The sequence below is a fragment of the Solanum pennellii genome, chromosome 2, assembly GCF_001406875.1.
Source record: "Solanum pennellii chromosome 2, SPENNV200".
Lineage (NCBI taxonomy): Eukaryota > Viridiplantae > Streptophyta > Magnoliopsida > Solanales > Solanaceae > Solanum > Solanum pennellii.
In genome coordinates this window covers 46,544,306-46,556,092 of record NC_028638.1, presented here as the reverse complement: position 1 = coordinate 46,556,092, position 11,787 = coordinate 46,544,306, and the positions used below count along the sequence as shown (strand labels likewise).

The 11,787-nt window shown below is 30.9% G+C and overlaps 2 protein-coding genes across 5 annotated transcripts; one reads left to right on the top strand and one right to left on the bottom strand.

Annotated features, from left to right (window-relative positions):
- Nucleotides 1-2,085: 2,085 nt before the first annotated feature.
- Nucleotides 2,086-6,468, bottom strand: LOC107008838 (50S ribosomal protein L21, mitochondrial). Its single transcript, XM_015208031.2, has 5 exons — nucleotides 5,909-6,468; nucleotides 5,530-5,610; nucleotides 3,243-3,344; nucleotides 2,760-2,834; nucleotides 2,086-2,673 (listed from the first exon to the last, which is right to left on the bottom strand). Exons 1-5 carry the CDS (start codon nucleotides 6,332-6,334, stop codon nucleotides 2,563-2,565), a joined length of 795 nt encoding a protein of 264 aa, XP_015063517.1. The 5' UTR covers nucleotides 6,335-6,468; the 3' UTR covers nucleotides 2,086-2,562.
- Nucleotides 6,469-7,259: 791 nt separating this feature from the next.
- Nucleotides 7,260-8,743, top strand: LOC107010803 (V-type proton ATPase subunit G 1-like). Of its 4 annotated transcripts, XM_027915070.1 has the most exons (5): nucleotides 7,261-7,535; nucleotides 7,749-7,804; nucleotides 7,939-8,035; nucleotides 8,102-8,202; nucleotides 8,364-8,743. In XM_027915070.1, exons 3-5 carry the CDS (start codon nucleotides 7,948-7,950, stop codon nucleotides 8,505-8,507), a joined length of 333 nt encoding a protein of 110 aa, XP_027770871.1. In that variant the 5' UTR covers nucleotides 7,261-7,535; nucleotides 7,749-7,804; nucleotides 7,939-7,947; the 3' UTR covers nucleotides 8,508-8,743. The 4 variants fall into 4 exon arrangements, with proteins under 4 accessions (XP_027770872.1, XP_027770871.1, XP_027770870.1 ...); XM_027915071.1 differs by lacking the exon at nucleotides 7,749-7,804 and having other exon boundaries at nucleotides 7,260-7,535; nucleotides 7,942-8,035; XM_027915069.1 differs by lacking the exon at nucleotides 7,749-7,804 and having other exon boundaries at nucleotides 7,262-7,535; nucleotides 7,933-8,035.
- The last annotated feature ends 3,044 nt before the right edge of the window (nucleotides 8,744-11,787 follow it).

Sequence of the window (11,787 nt, the reverse complement as noted above, 5' to 3'; positions counted from 1 at the left end):
CTGGATTTCTTTCATCAAAAAATTATGAAGTATAAGATTTAAAAATTATTATTTGTACGTATATATCAAATCTTGAACATCCTTAACGAAATTTCTGAATAAACTATTGCATGTTTATATTAGTCGGTGTGTGCGCTTTGAACTAATCAAACACTTCTTTTTGTATTTAAGAATGGATGTCATCCAAATCAAGAAATGTGGTGTGTTATAATAAGTGAAAGTGGTCACAAATTTCGTTATAATAACAGTTTTTTTAATCCATCAGATTAATTTGAATTATAATGGCAGATAATCTAATCACCAAAAAAAAAAAAAAAATCCATTCAACAATCAACGGCAAATCAAACCAAACTCCAAAAGTAATTGATTTTGTGTCCCCAAACAAATCTTTTATAAGACTACTACTACTGTTCTCCTAACGTTTTGCTTTTGAACGTGATATCTCATTAACCACTCGATCACATCCTACGATATCTCATTAACCACTCGATCACACCTTACGACTGACGTTAGAGGTTAATTGGAAGGAGGAAAAGATGGTGGACCATGAACACTTTGATCATATTAACATAATTATTTGTGGGAAGTCATGTTGTAGAATTTAAAAAGAAGAAAAATCATTTCTTAATTCAGAAAAAAGAAGCACAATGTGTTTTAGTTTTTGGTGTTGATCAACTGGTCAATTTTTTAGGATTTTTGCTTCTTTTACAATATTCTGTCAACTTCAAATACAGTTATACCCACAACTCTAAAATACAAATCTTGAGTTGGAAAGAATACATAAAAAGTTAAGTGGAAACAAAGTTATATAATACTAGTATGTTATTTATTGCCCACTTAGAAATTTTAATTATTTCATTTTCTTCAAAATCTTTTTTACACCATATAGATATTATTGAATAGAAAAGGATAAACGTCATAGCCACAAAGTAATTTCTTCTTCAATTGACTAGTAAGTAACCAATTTAATATGTGATCATCTGGACTAATTCAAATTCGTATAACGTAAGATTTGACTGGGAAAAATGTTTACTATCAAATTATAGTCATACCAACTAAGATATTAATTATGTATTTCTGTAGAATATGGTTACACATGTGAATGAAAATAAAATTTTGTAAGTGGAGTGGGAGGCTAAAAGAGTCGTCATTAGTGGGAGGGACTATTTTATATTGACACAAAGGATTCCATTATTAGTTCTTTTTTAAAAAAAAATAAAAAATACAAATTGGAGCACTGAGAGGTCTTATTATTCCTTTCCTAGCTTTAATTTGTTCATCAATAATACCTAGCTCTAATGATATCCACTTATTCTTGTCTTATTTTTTCAAAAAAACAAAAAATGTAAATAAATAAATCAAGGTCCACTTCAAGCACTTTTGTATTTATGGGGAAGCTAAAACCCAAAAGCTTAATCATTAGCTCTAAAAGAACACAACTTAATGAAGAGCAAAGAGAGATTATATATAAGAGTTTTGAGTTTGTAAAGAGGAAATATGATTACAAAGATTAGAAAGGGATGTTTAATGAACTTGTTTAGCCAGGTAGCACAGAAAATCTCAGTCGTCTAAGTTTTGGTAGATAATACCTTAGGCTAATTGAAAGTTGAATATAACAATCGAAACAAAGAAAATGAAAAAAGAAATTGCATGGTATAAAGTAAGATGCTTTTAAAGAAATGGTAGGGCAAAGTTTATAAGTGGAGCAAAAGAACTACTATATCATAGAGGTGACATAAAGTGAAGAGATAGAGAGAATTCATCCTAATCTTCAATATTGTTTTGGAGTCAACTAAGAAGATATAACTGCAAGCTAGGTTTTGCATACACCAAAATTCTTCTCTTATCAACAATTGGGACACTCTGTAGAACTGTTTGAATCTCTGTTTATCCAACTTGGTTCTAGCAGATATCAATAATGCCACATGTGTATGTCAATATTATCTACAACTTAAAAGATCAAAAGCAATATGATTGATACTTCATGTCTGTAGAGTGTAAGGCAACTATTATATGAAAATATTTAGACCTGTTCTGATTTCTGTTACCAGAATAGCTTTACAGGTTTAGCTCAATCAAGGTCACAATGCTAATGGAACATCCAATAAAACTGGAACGAAACAATGCTAATGTTTTATACAAGTCAATGCAAAAACCAAAGATTCAGTGTAACCTGATACAAGGCAGAAACCAAAGAAAACATGGTTTAGTGTAAATATTCGGTGCAGTAGGTATTTACTGTCCGACAGTAACACAAGGAAAGGACATACCAGAACATAGATGAGAAAAAGTTTACACTGCTCTTGAAATACGCCTTTGCAAGAAATATTATTTTCTTTAGCTTTGATGAGCTATATGCTCTCATAACCAAATACACATCCTCAAGATTTGACTATGTTAAAGCCTACAACAAATTCATTCCCTTCCATCTGACCTCATGTGGCATCTGAGTTCTAACACAAAATTTATAAGAGAAAACGAGAATGGAAAATGCCGACTGTGTCTGCTGTATGTGACAAAAATCCCCTACTCAAGCAGCTTTCTTTAACCATCTCACCATTTTTAAGCTGCTACTGCTACCTTCTTAGCATCTTTCTTCTCTGTCTTGAGAATTGGTACCACTTCAGGCTTTTCAACTCCTTGAATATCCGTAATCCTCAACTTTGTTAATTCCTAATAGATAAGAAAGAACAGAGGATGACAAGTTAAATTAATAAACATATTTCTTTGACCTTCTTAACGATAAATAGATGACTAACCTGTCGATGCCCTCGTGTTCGTCGATAATTCTTTCGTCTCTTCTTCTTGAATATCAGTACTTTAGCATCTAATGCCTGGACCAAGACAGGGACAGATTAAATTTCTTAATCTATATCTTAATTGAGATAAAGCTGTGCATATACTTATTTTATCTTAACGAAACTAAGTTAAACAGCCGAGCTCAGAGCCTGAAAATCTGCATCAAAGAGTGCTTTGAGGAATTTCTATATCCAACCAAACTTTACAAGAATGAGAGTATATCTTTTTTCAATGACAGTGGTGACCGCACCAGTTTACGCACACTTCAACTATTTTATTGGGTACCTGCTACCTCCTATTCTCAAAGTACTGGGTAACTCTGACAACCAAAGGTTATGCAGATGAGAATGACAGTATACTAGTCAGAGAGGATCAAAAAATCCACAAATCAATATGCAAAGTGGCTGCAAAAAAAGGCAAGGGTCATAACACAACTATCTTACATGCTCCTCAACAACAGCATGAACAGCTGCATCAGGCAATATAGGCCTGCCAATGATTGTCTGTGTCTTTGAGCCCAGCAGCAGAACCTTGTTTAGAATCAACTGAAAATAAAACAATGGCAGGATAAATTATGTATTCAGTCAACAGAGTTCTTGTTATGATAAAGATTTTCACACAACAGAGATTCCAATGTACAAGCATTTTCTCACGAGTAGAAAGCAGTCAGGCACAGAAGGCACAAACTAAAGAGGTAGATGAGGAAAACCAGAGAGCAAGCTTCATCAGGGTCAAGCACAGGTCATAGATCCTACATTATGTAGCTTATATCCTTTTGGTAATTTAACTTCTTTATTACTTACCAAAGTAAATATTTGCAAAACCACATCTAAATCTTAATTCATTAAGTTGTCCAGAACAGCCTAACAAACAAATACAAAGTATGTCTTTACTCAAGGATTTGGAACTTACCTCCTAGGGAGGGTATCTTGTAGTCCCTTAAGCAGACACAGAAACACTACACATACCCACTCAACACCTAGATAAATAAACTATAAAAGGAAATACTGCAGTGCACTCCAATTTTAACAGTTCCCCTGTTGTTGAGTGTGCAGGCTATCTCCCTAGCAATGCTTTCCCAAGGCTCTTGCTTTCTTCTAAAATACTACTACCTGATTTTTTCACTATCCAGATACAATAAACAGTTTTAGCATACATCAATTTAAAAATATCAGCTGCTTGTGAGTATCCTTTTCCATTCTAAATAGTTCACTATAAGTGATGATCCCATGTGTGTGCTAAATAGCTTCAACTGTGAAGCCAGATATGTTCCATAACTCTCTAGTTTCAGCAGTTCAGCATAGTCAACAAACAAATGACCTCTTGGTTTCCCAGTGACTATGGCAGAAAACACAAGATGGGTCAACATTGATACCCCATTTGGTCTTGCATCATTTCTGAACATTAGACCTTTGCTTCAGATTGTACTACAACTAATATTCTCTCATGAAAACACGAATCATACTATACTTATTGGTGATAAGGTTTCTCACATATTCTTGTTAAAACTGAGACATAAGATTGCTTGTAAAGAATGAATATGTTAGCAGTTATTTCTAACAGAACAGGAAAGCCAAAAAAAAGGGTTTTAGTATGGAACCATATCAAAAGAGTCAGTTTCAAAGGGCAACCACAAATTCTTATGATTTGAAAAAACAATTAGTAGTTTCAAAGGGAAACCAAGACTTCTAAGCAAGCACATCTCAAAAGATGTTTATTTTCAACAACAGAATGCAAGTCTCCTTTTTCTTTTCTTTTTACTGTAGAACAAAAATGTACATTACCCTTTTTAGATAATACATATCTTCTTAATTCTTCTCCATCGGAACAAATAGTCTCATGAACCCTCCCAATGTCATTAAACCTACATATCACATCTTGTAGACTCTTCTTCTAAAGAATCTGATTAACTGATATGGTATACTGAACTTCTGGCATGGCACATAACAGGACATGAACAAGTCTTCAGAATCACGGAAAAGGTTACCAGACTTTGTAATCAGTATAATAGAGCTATATGGAAAACTGTAACGTGCATTTATATTTCACCTTTAAAAGAAAGGTGAAGATTTAAAGAATAAGTCAACAACAGGGACTATTTGCATGGTTTTCAAGATTTTTCTTCTAAGTTGCAGGTTTTTTTAAAACTAACTAAAGAACTGCATAGCTTCTTCTCTTTTCTTTTTTTGGACAAGGAAGAAAGTTGCATTGCTTCTATAAAAAAAAGGTTTCTTTAATAAATAAAAATTATACATAAATCATGGGGATTATAGTAAGTATAAAACTTCTGAAAAGAAGACTTTGCGATAAGAGGTCATACTGTTTATCAGACTTTTACCGAAGGTTCGGTAAGAAAATAAGTATTTTACGCTTCACCAGTTCTGAATCATTTAACATAACACCAGGATGAGGCCAATAAAGCTACAAATTAATGCTTATAATTAGCATCACCCTCCCTTACTTTAACAAATAAGAGATCTTAAATGAACAGGATAAAAATTTCAGAGACCTTTGACAGCATCAACCCCCAACCTTCTAATTTTTGCAAGGAATATTTAGAGGTAAGTATTGATACAGTATGAAGAAGAGGGATCCTCCATTTGAACTACAGCTATAGTTGTACTATGCATCCACTGACTTAAAATCCAAGATCTGCCTCAGTTAAAAATGTTTATACCGAAAAGGCATCAACTTTCTACACAACATTCAGAAAGTGAAAACCAAACTCACCTTGTCATTGACTTCACAGAACTTCAGTTTCTCCACAAAAATGGAATCGCCATTGCTCACTTTAAACTGGTGGGAACCAATCTACATCACACAGAAACCTCTTCAATCCTCATACAGCTACAAAAACTTCAACAACAAAGTAAAGCTACTTCATTTTATCCCAACATGTATATCATCTCCATTGTCTATTTCACTACATTTTCCTCCCCTAAAATACTTCGCCATGCCTTTTAGGCTGGCTGATGTGAGATCAGTGTCATTTAGAAATGCCTATCAGTAAGAAAACAGCTTAATGGATATTGATGATTCGTTTATCCCAAACCCAACTAATTTAGGATTGAGCTATATATGAAATAGCAAAATGATAGGAAATGAGAACCTGAATAACAGCATAAACGGGTTCATATGGTTTGAAAACCCGGTCCGATTTCTGAAGTGGGCCGATCACCTTATATCCAATTTCTGCCGCCTCGTACTCTTTCTCCTCCGGAGTGTACTCTCTACCGGGATCACTATTCGATTTGAAGCCCTCAACGTCATCATCATCGTCATCATCATAATCTGTTTCATCTTCACTTTCATCCTCTTCCTCCTCGTCGCTATTGCTTGGTCGATTCGAAGAGAAATGCCGGTGGAAAGATGAAATTTGAGTGGTAACTTGGGGGCATTTGGGAGACGAAGTTAGTGTGTTGATGGAATTGAGCAGTGGTGGGGTTACGGTTTGGGGGGAACAAAGAGATGGGTTTGGAGAGAGAAGGTATGATAAATGACGGGTTAGGGTTTGAAGGCATCGCCGATTTGCCATTGTTTGGCTGAGCTTTGAGCTGACGAGGAAGAAGGGTTTTGCAGTGATGAAAATCTAGGGTTTAAGAGTGAGGTTGAAGATGGAGTTTACTCGGTAAAAATTAACCCGATTCAGACCCGCTTAAACTTTATCCTCAGGGTCCGAATTATTTGATTGGTAGGATAAAAATAATAGAATCAAAATATTTATTATTCAGTATGAAAGATATAGAATAATTTGATCAAATATCTCAATTTTTAAAAAAATACCCAACACATTTGGCCATTAAAATTTTTCACTTTTTCTTTGGAGTTTAACTCTGGAAACTATAGTTGGCCACAGTGTTTTAAAAGGCGGAAGCGTGAGGCAAGACGTTTTATACCGTATGGGGCGAGGCGTAAGCTTCGAGACACGGAGCGTAAGTCTCATGTATATTTCAATTTTATAGTTTTATTACTAATAAAATGAGCAAAAGTAAACTTTTCAATAAATTATGATTTTTATGTGAAATAAATTGTTAATATTCAATAATGAAGAAAAAAGATTATCATTATTATTTGAGAAATATCATTACATCAATTATAAAAATATGATTTAAAGCCAAAAAAAATCAAAAATATACATTAAAAACGTCCGGGCGTACGTTTTTACGCCCAGAATCTACGTTTTTATGTTTATGGCTTACCCCTCAAATTTTAGGACTTATGCATTATAGATCTACGTTTTTAATTTACGCCCCAGAGCGTTTTTGGTACACCCCGCTCCAAAACTCACCTTGAGACTCGCTCCAAAAACGTTTTTAAAAACACTGGTTAGCTTGACCATAATATATAAAGAAAAAAAGTTCTACTCTAAATTTACTCATACAAATTCAAAAATGATCCAATTTTATTTCACGATCAATTACAACTCCTATTTTGTAATGCCATTTTCTAATTTTGAAAACAAAAACTACTTTTTTTTATTTATTTTTCACAACGAATAGGCCAAAGTGGCTTATTACATTTTGTTTGTTGACCAAGTTGTTTCATATGTTGCAACAAGAATCCTATTTACCAGGACAAAGGACGATAAATAGGAACCCTATAATTTATTCTATTAAAATCAGATCCATGCTTTTTCATTCAAACAGTCCTTATTCCCTTTAATATCCAAATCCAAACTTCCTTTGTTCATAAAAGAAACTATCTACAGGTTCAAGCTTTAATACAATCATTTTCAGGTACATATTTTATTTGTTCGATAAATAAATTCCTTTGTTGAAATATATAACATAAATAGCAATAGAATAAGATCGATGTATATTCTATCTTTTCCGTAGCAGTCTTTTTACAAATCTTTCATATATATATACTCTTTTGTTGCCCTTCCAATCAAATAGTCTGATTAGATGTGGATTATGACGGAGTTTATTCTTCTTGATCGTCGTTTTCAGGTTCAATTTTTTATCTACCTATTTGTGTTCAAGATTTTTTTTTCCACAAAAAAGGCGTAAGAGTTTAATGTGAACCCTTTGAATTGACGATTACACCATTTTGTACCTAGTTAAAATTAATTTTTAGATATATATATATTTATAGTGAACAAAATTTTGACTCGACCGTTATTTTCATATTGAGGCTCAGAAGTTTGCGATGGATTCAATGAGAGGGCAAGGAGGCATTCAAATGCTACTAACTGCTGAACAGGAAGCCCAACAAATTGTTTATGCTGCAAGAAATGGTAAATTTTTTTAAATTGAGTTGTTTTTTCTTTGTAAGGATTTTTACGTGTTTTGATACTTTTCAGTTAAAACGACAAGATTGAGGCAAGCAAAAGAAGAGGCTGAGATGGAAGTGACAAATTATCGCTCCCATCTCGAAGCTGAATACAAGCAGAAACTATCTGAGGTTTTTAATTTCTCTTTTTATTTTCTTAAATTTTTTATTAAGATAAAACAGACAAACAAATTTTGTGTTTCTCCTTACAAATTAGTTTTTAAACTCTTAGAATATTCATGTTGACGTTTGATCAATTAAATATCTTATTTGTTCATTGAATTCATACACAGACCAGTGGAAGTTCAGACTCAACTGAAAAGAGGCTTGAGATAGAAACAGAGCAAAAGATTCAACATTTGAAGAAAGCAGCCTCCCAAGTATCTCCTGATGTTATTGCAATGCTCACAAAGTACATTACAACTATTAAAACATGATTGATGCATGTTTTTGAAATACTTTTCCTCATAATATATGTTTTTGAAAACAATTTGGTAGCTCGATAAGTCCAAAGCTAATACTTGAATAACATGGTTATTCATGTAGCATGTTTGGTTTGGAAACAGAAAAAAAAAGTTTTTCATGTATTGATTGTGATACAATGTTTGATTGGTAGGTTTTTAAATGTTGTGTAAAAGTTATTCATCTATTATTTTTTTACAGCGTTTGATTACGTTTTTTTGTAATCCTAAATAACTATTATTTAGCTAACTTATAAGAGAATCTATGTATAATTTATGCGGTATAAAAGGTGGAACAAATTATATGAGTACTAGGTAAATTGGCCGAGCTTGGCGCAGTGTTGTACCACGTCAATAATCTACTTCCCAACATTTGATGCAAGTGTTTTCGAGTGGGTACAACCCTACTATAAATTGTCAAGAATATTTTACCCGAATGTGAAATTGGAATATTTTTTAATCTTAAAACCAAAAAGATTTGATTCTAAGTGTTTATGTATTTTGTTATTAATTCTTCATTTTACTGTAGTTATTCTTCACTTAAGTCTTCAGAAAAAATACGTAATTGTTTCATTCTCTATATTTGTAATTTCAAAAATTGGTACAAAAATTTTATTCATCAATTGCGATACAAAATCTAAATATTATACGTTTTATATAATTAGTTTTGTACATAATAAGTTAATTAAAATTTAAAAACACATCTCTTAGAGTTCAATGAAATAACGAATGTCGCTCAAATAACTGGATAAATGATGTCTTGGCAAGTCCCTTATTCAAAATTATTCGTAGTAGATGACACTACTTTGATTGTGAAAAAGATATATTTTGTTGTTTATGTTTCGATCAATATGATTAAAAAATTATTAACTTTGCTACTTTTAATCTTAATATTTGGATAAATGATGCTTGACAAGTCCCTTATTCAAAATCCTTTGTAGTCGATCAATTTTTTTTTTTCAAAAAAAAAAAACATTTGTCATTGCAATAGGATATTAAGGAAGTGATGACTATTAGGAGTTGATGAAAATCTAGTCTAGGTTTTAAGAGTGAGGCGGATTAATGATAATGTTCTCTAACATATTTTACAAATTATTAAATTATATGTAAAAATTCAGCTAGCATCAGTATTTTTAAAATCGTTTTTGGAGTGAGTCTTGGAGTGGGGCATATATTAAAAATACTTGGGGGAGTGAATTAAATATAGATCCATGAGACATACGTTTTAAAATTTGAGGCATAAATTTTGAGCATAAAAACGTGAGTAGTGGGCATAAAACATAAATCCTAGGCGTAAAAACGTAGGGCCGAACGTTTTTAATTTATTTGTTTTGAACCTTTTTTGATATAAATCATATTTTTTATTATTGGTGTGATGATATTTTTCAAATAGTAATTATAATACTTTTTTTCTTCATTATTGATTATTAATACTTATCTCAAATAAAAATCATATTATAATATAGGTTATTTATAAAAATTTATTTGTAAAATCATTGAAAAGTTTATTTTTATTTATTAGTAATAAAGCTATAAAATTTAATATACACGATACCACGCCCCCATAGATCATGGGACTTACGCCTCGTCCCATAGTACTGTATAAAACGAATCGCCTCACACCTCTGCCTTTTAAAACACTGATTAGAACTAATATTGAAATGTCTTAATTCAAAAAGTAATATTGTTTATCTGATAAACATACATTGTTTAGACGCTGTAATTTGAAATGTAAATCCAAAACTTAAACCTTTCATATATTAGACGTCTAAACTCAATAAATAAATCCAAAACTTAAACCTATAATCATTTCATTGTTATTAAATGATATGTCAAAACTCACTTTCATCATTTCATGTTGTTATCATATTAGACATCAAACACTTTGAAATACAAATTCAAAACTTAAACTTTTCAACAATATTGTGAGTGAAGAATTGTATTTTTGTTATCTGCTAAAGAAAGTAACTAAATAAATTCAATAATTATATATATAAGAGGGTATATTCAATAATTATATATACTTACTATACAATGTATTATTTGTCATTTAACTTTATTTTACAGCTCTTTTAATTTTTCTCAAATTCTGAAACAAATTTATCCTTTGCTTGCTTTATCTGTCCATATGGTTATTTGGAATTTAACAAATCAATTCCGTCATGGAGTTGTTTTGATTGAAAAAATTTTCATAAATCTTTTATGTATTTTAGATTATTGATTATTGTGATTTATAATAACTTTTATATAATTTACAAATATATAAATTCTTTTTTAAAAAAATTGAAAATTTCAAGTGTAAATTTTCAGCTAGACCTAAATTGCTTGTTTCTCAAAAAATGTACATTGCCACATAAATTGAAATTGAGGAAATAATCGATTTTATTTGAAAATTTATATTTGATTAATGAGAATTTAAAATCAATTTTATATTATTTTTCAAATCAAAGAAAAAGAATTTATAGTTTGTTTTCTAGCTCACTTTTAAATAACAGTGTATTCACTATTCAACTACTAAATACTAGTACTAATATTTATCATTGATAGCAATAACAATTTTTCTTTAACTGGACACTTATAGTACATTTTAATACATGTTACAAATAACAATGTATATGATTGTACAAACTTTATTCATTAATAATACATTTACACACACTTTAATACACTTAGGAATCATTTGATAAAGTGTATAAGAAAAATGTTAAATAATTAGTAATGTTTGTATTAGTTATGCTTGTATTAGTTATGCATAAATTATTTCTTATGCATTATTTGGTTTGTGTATTAAAATAACATGTATTATAAAAAAATATCCTCCATAATTATGATAAAAAAAGATATACAAGAGGTTTTGAAGGGTAATTGTGTTAGTGATACACTCTCTAGTACATAGTAGAGTGTATAACTAATGCAAATCATTAATAATTAATACCTAACATGAAAAAGTGCACAAAATAAAATACTACTAATACAAAGAGTTAATGCATGCATTAATTTTGCTAATACATCTATCAAAAACAACCCCTTACAGAGTATCAAACATATTTTATTCCTTATAATACATTTATATATATATAAAAAAAATTTACTTTTAATGCATAACAGATTTATCATAGTTATAATAAATAAAAAAATATATCGCGAAAATATCCTCTGTTGTGCTCCTTACCTTTGTCACCTTTATATGATATTGAAAACACTTGATATTTACGTCAAATCAAATGATTTAACCATGAAAGTCCCATGAGAACAT

Excerpts from the sequence above, each read along its gene's own strand:
- LOC107008838 (XM_015208031.2), bottom strand. The coding sequence starts at position 6,334 with ATGGCAAATCGGCGATGCCTTCAAACCCTAACCCGTCATTTATCATAC. Across the intron at positions 3,345-5,529 it reads TCTGTGAAGTCAATGACAAG|TTGATTCTAAACAAGGTTCT; the intron begins GTGAGTTTGGTT and ends TTTTATTTTCAG. Across the intron at positions 2,674-2,759 it reads GAACACGAGGGCATCGACAG|GAATTAACAAAGTTGAGGAT; the intron begins GTTAGTCATCTA and ends CTTATCTATTAG.
- LOC107010803 (XM_027915071.1), top strand. The coding sequence starts at position 7,948 with ATGGATTCAATGAGAGGGCAAGGAGGCATTCAAATGCTACTAACTGCT. Across the intron at positions 8,036-8,101 it reads TGTTTATGCTGCAAGAAATG|TTAAAACGACAAGATTGAGG; the intron begins GTAAATTTTTTT and ends GATACTTTTCAG. Across the intron at positions 8,203-8,363 it reads ACAAGCAGAAACTATCTGAG|ACCAGTGGAAGTTCAGACTC; the intron begins GTTTTTAATTTC and ends ATTCATACACAG.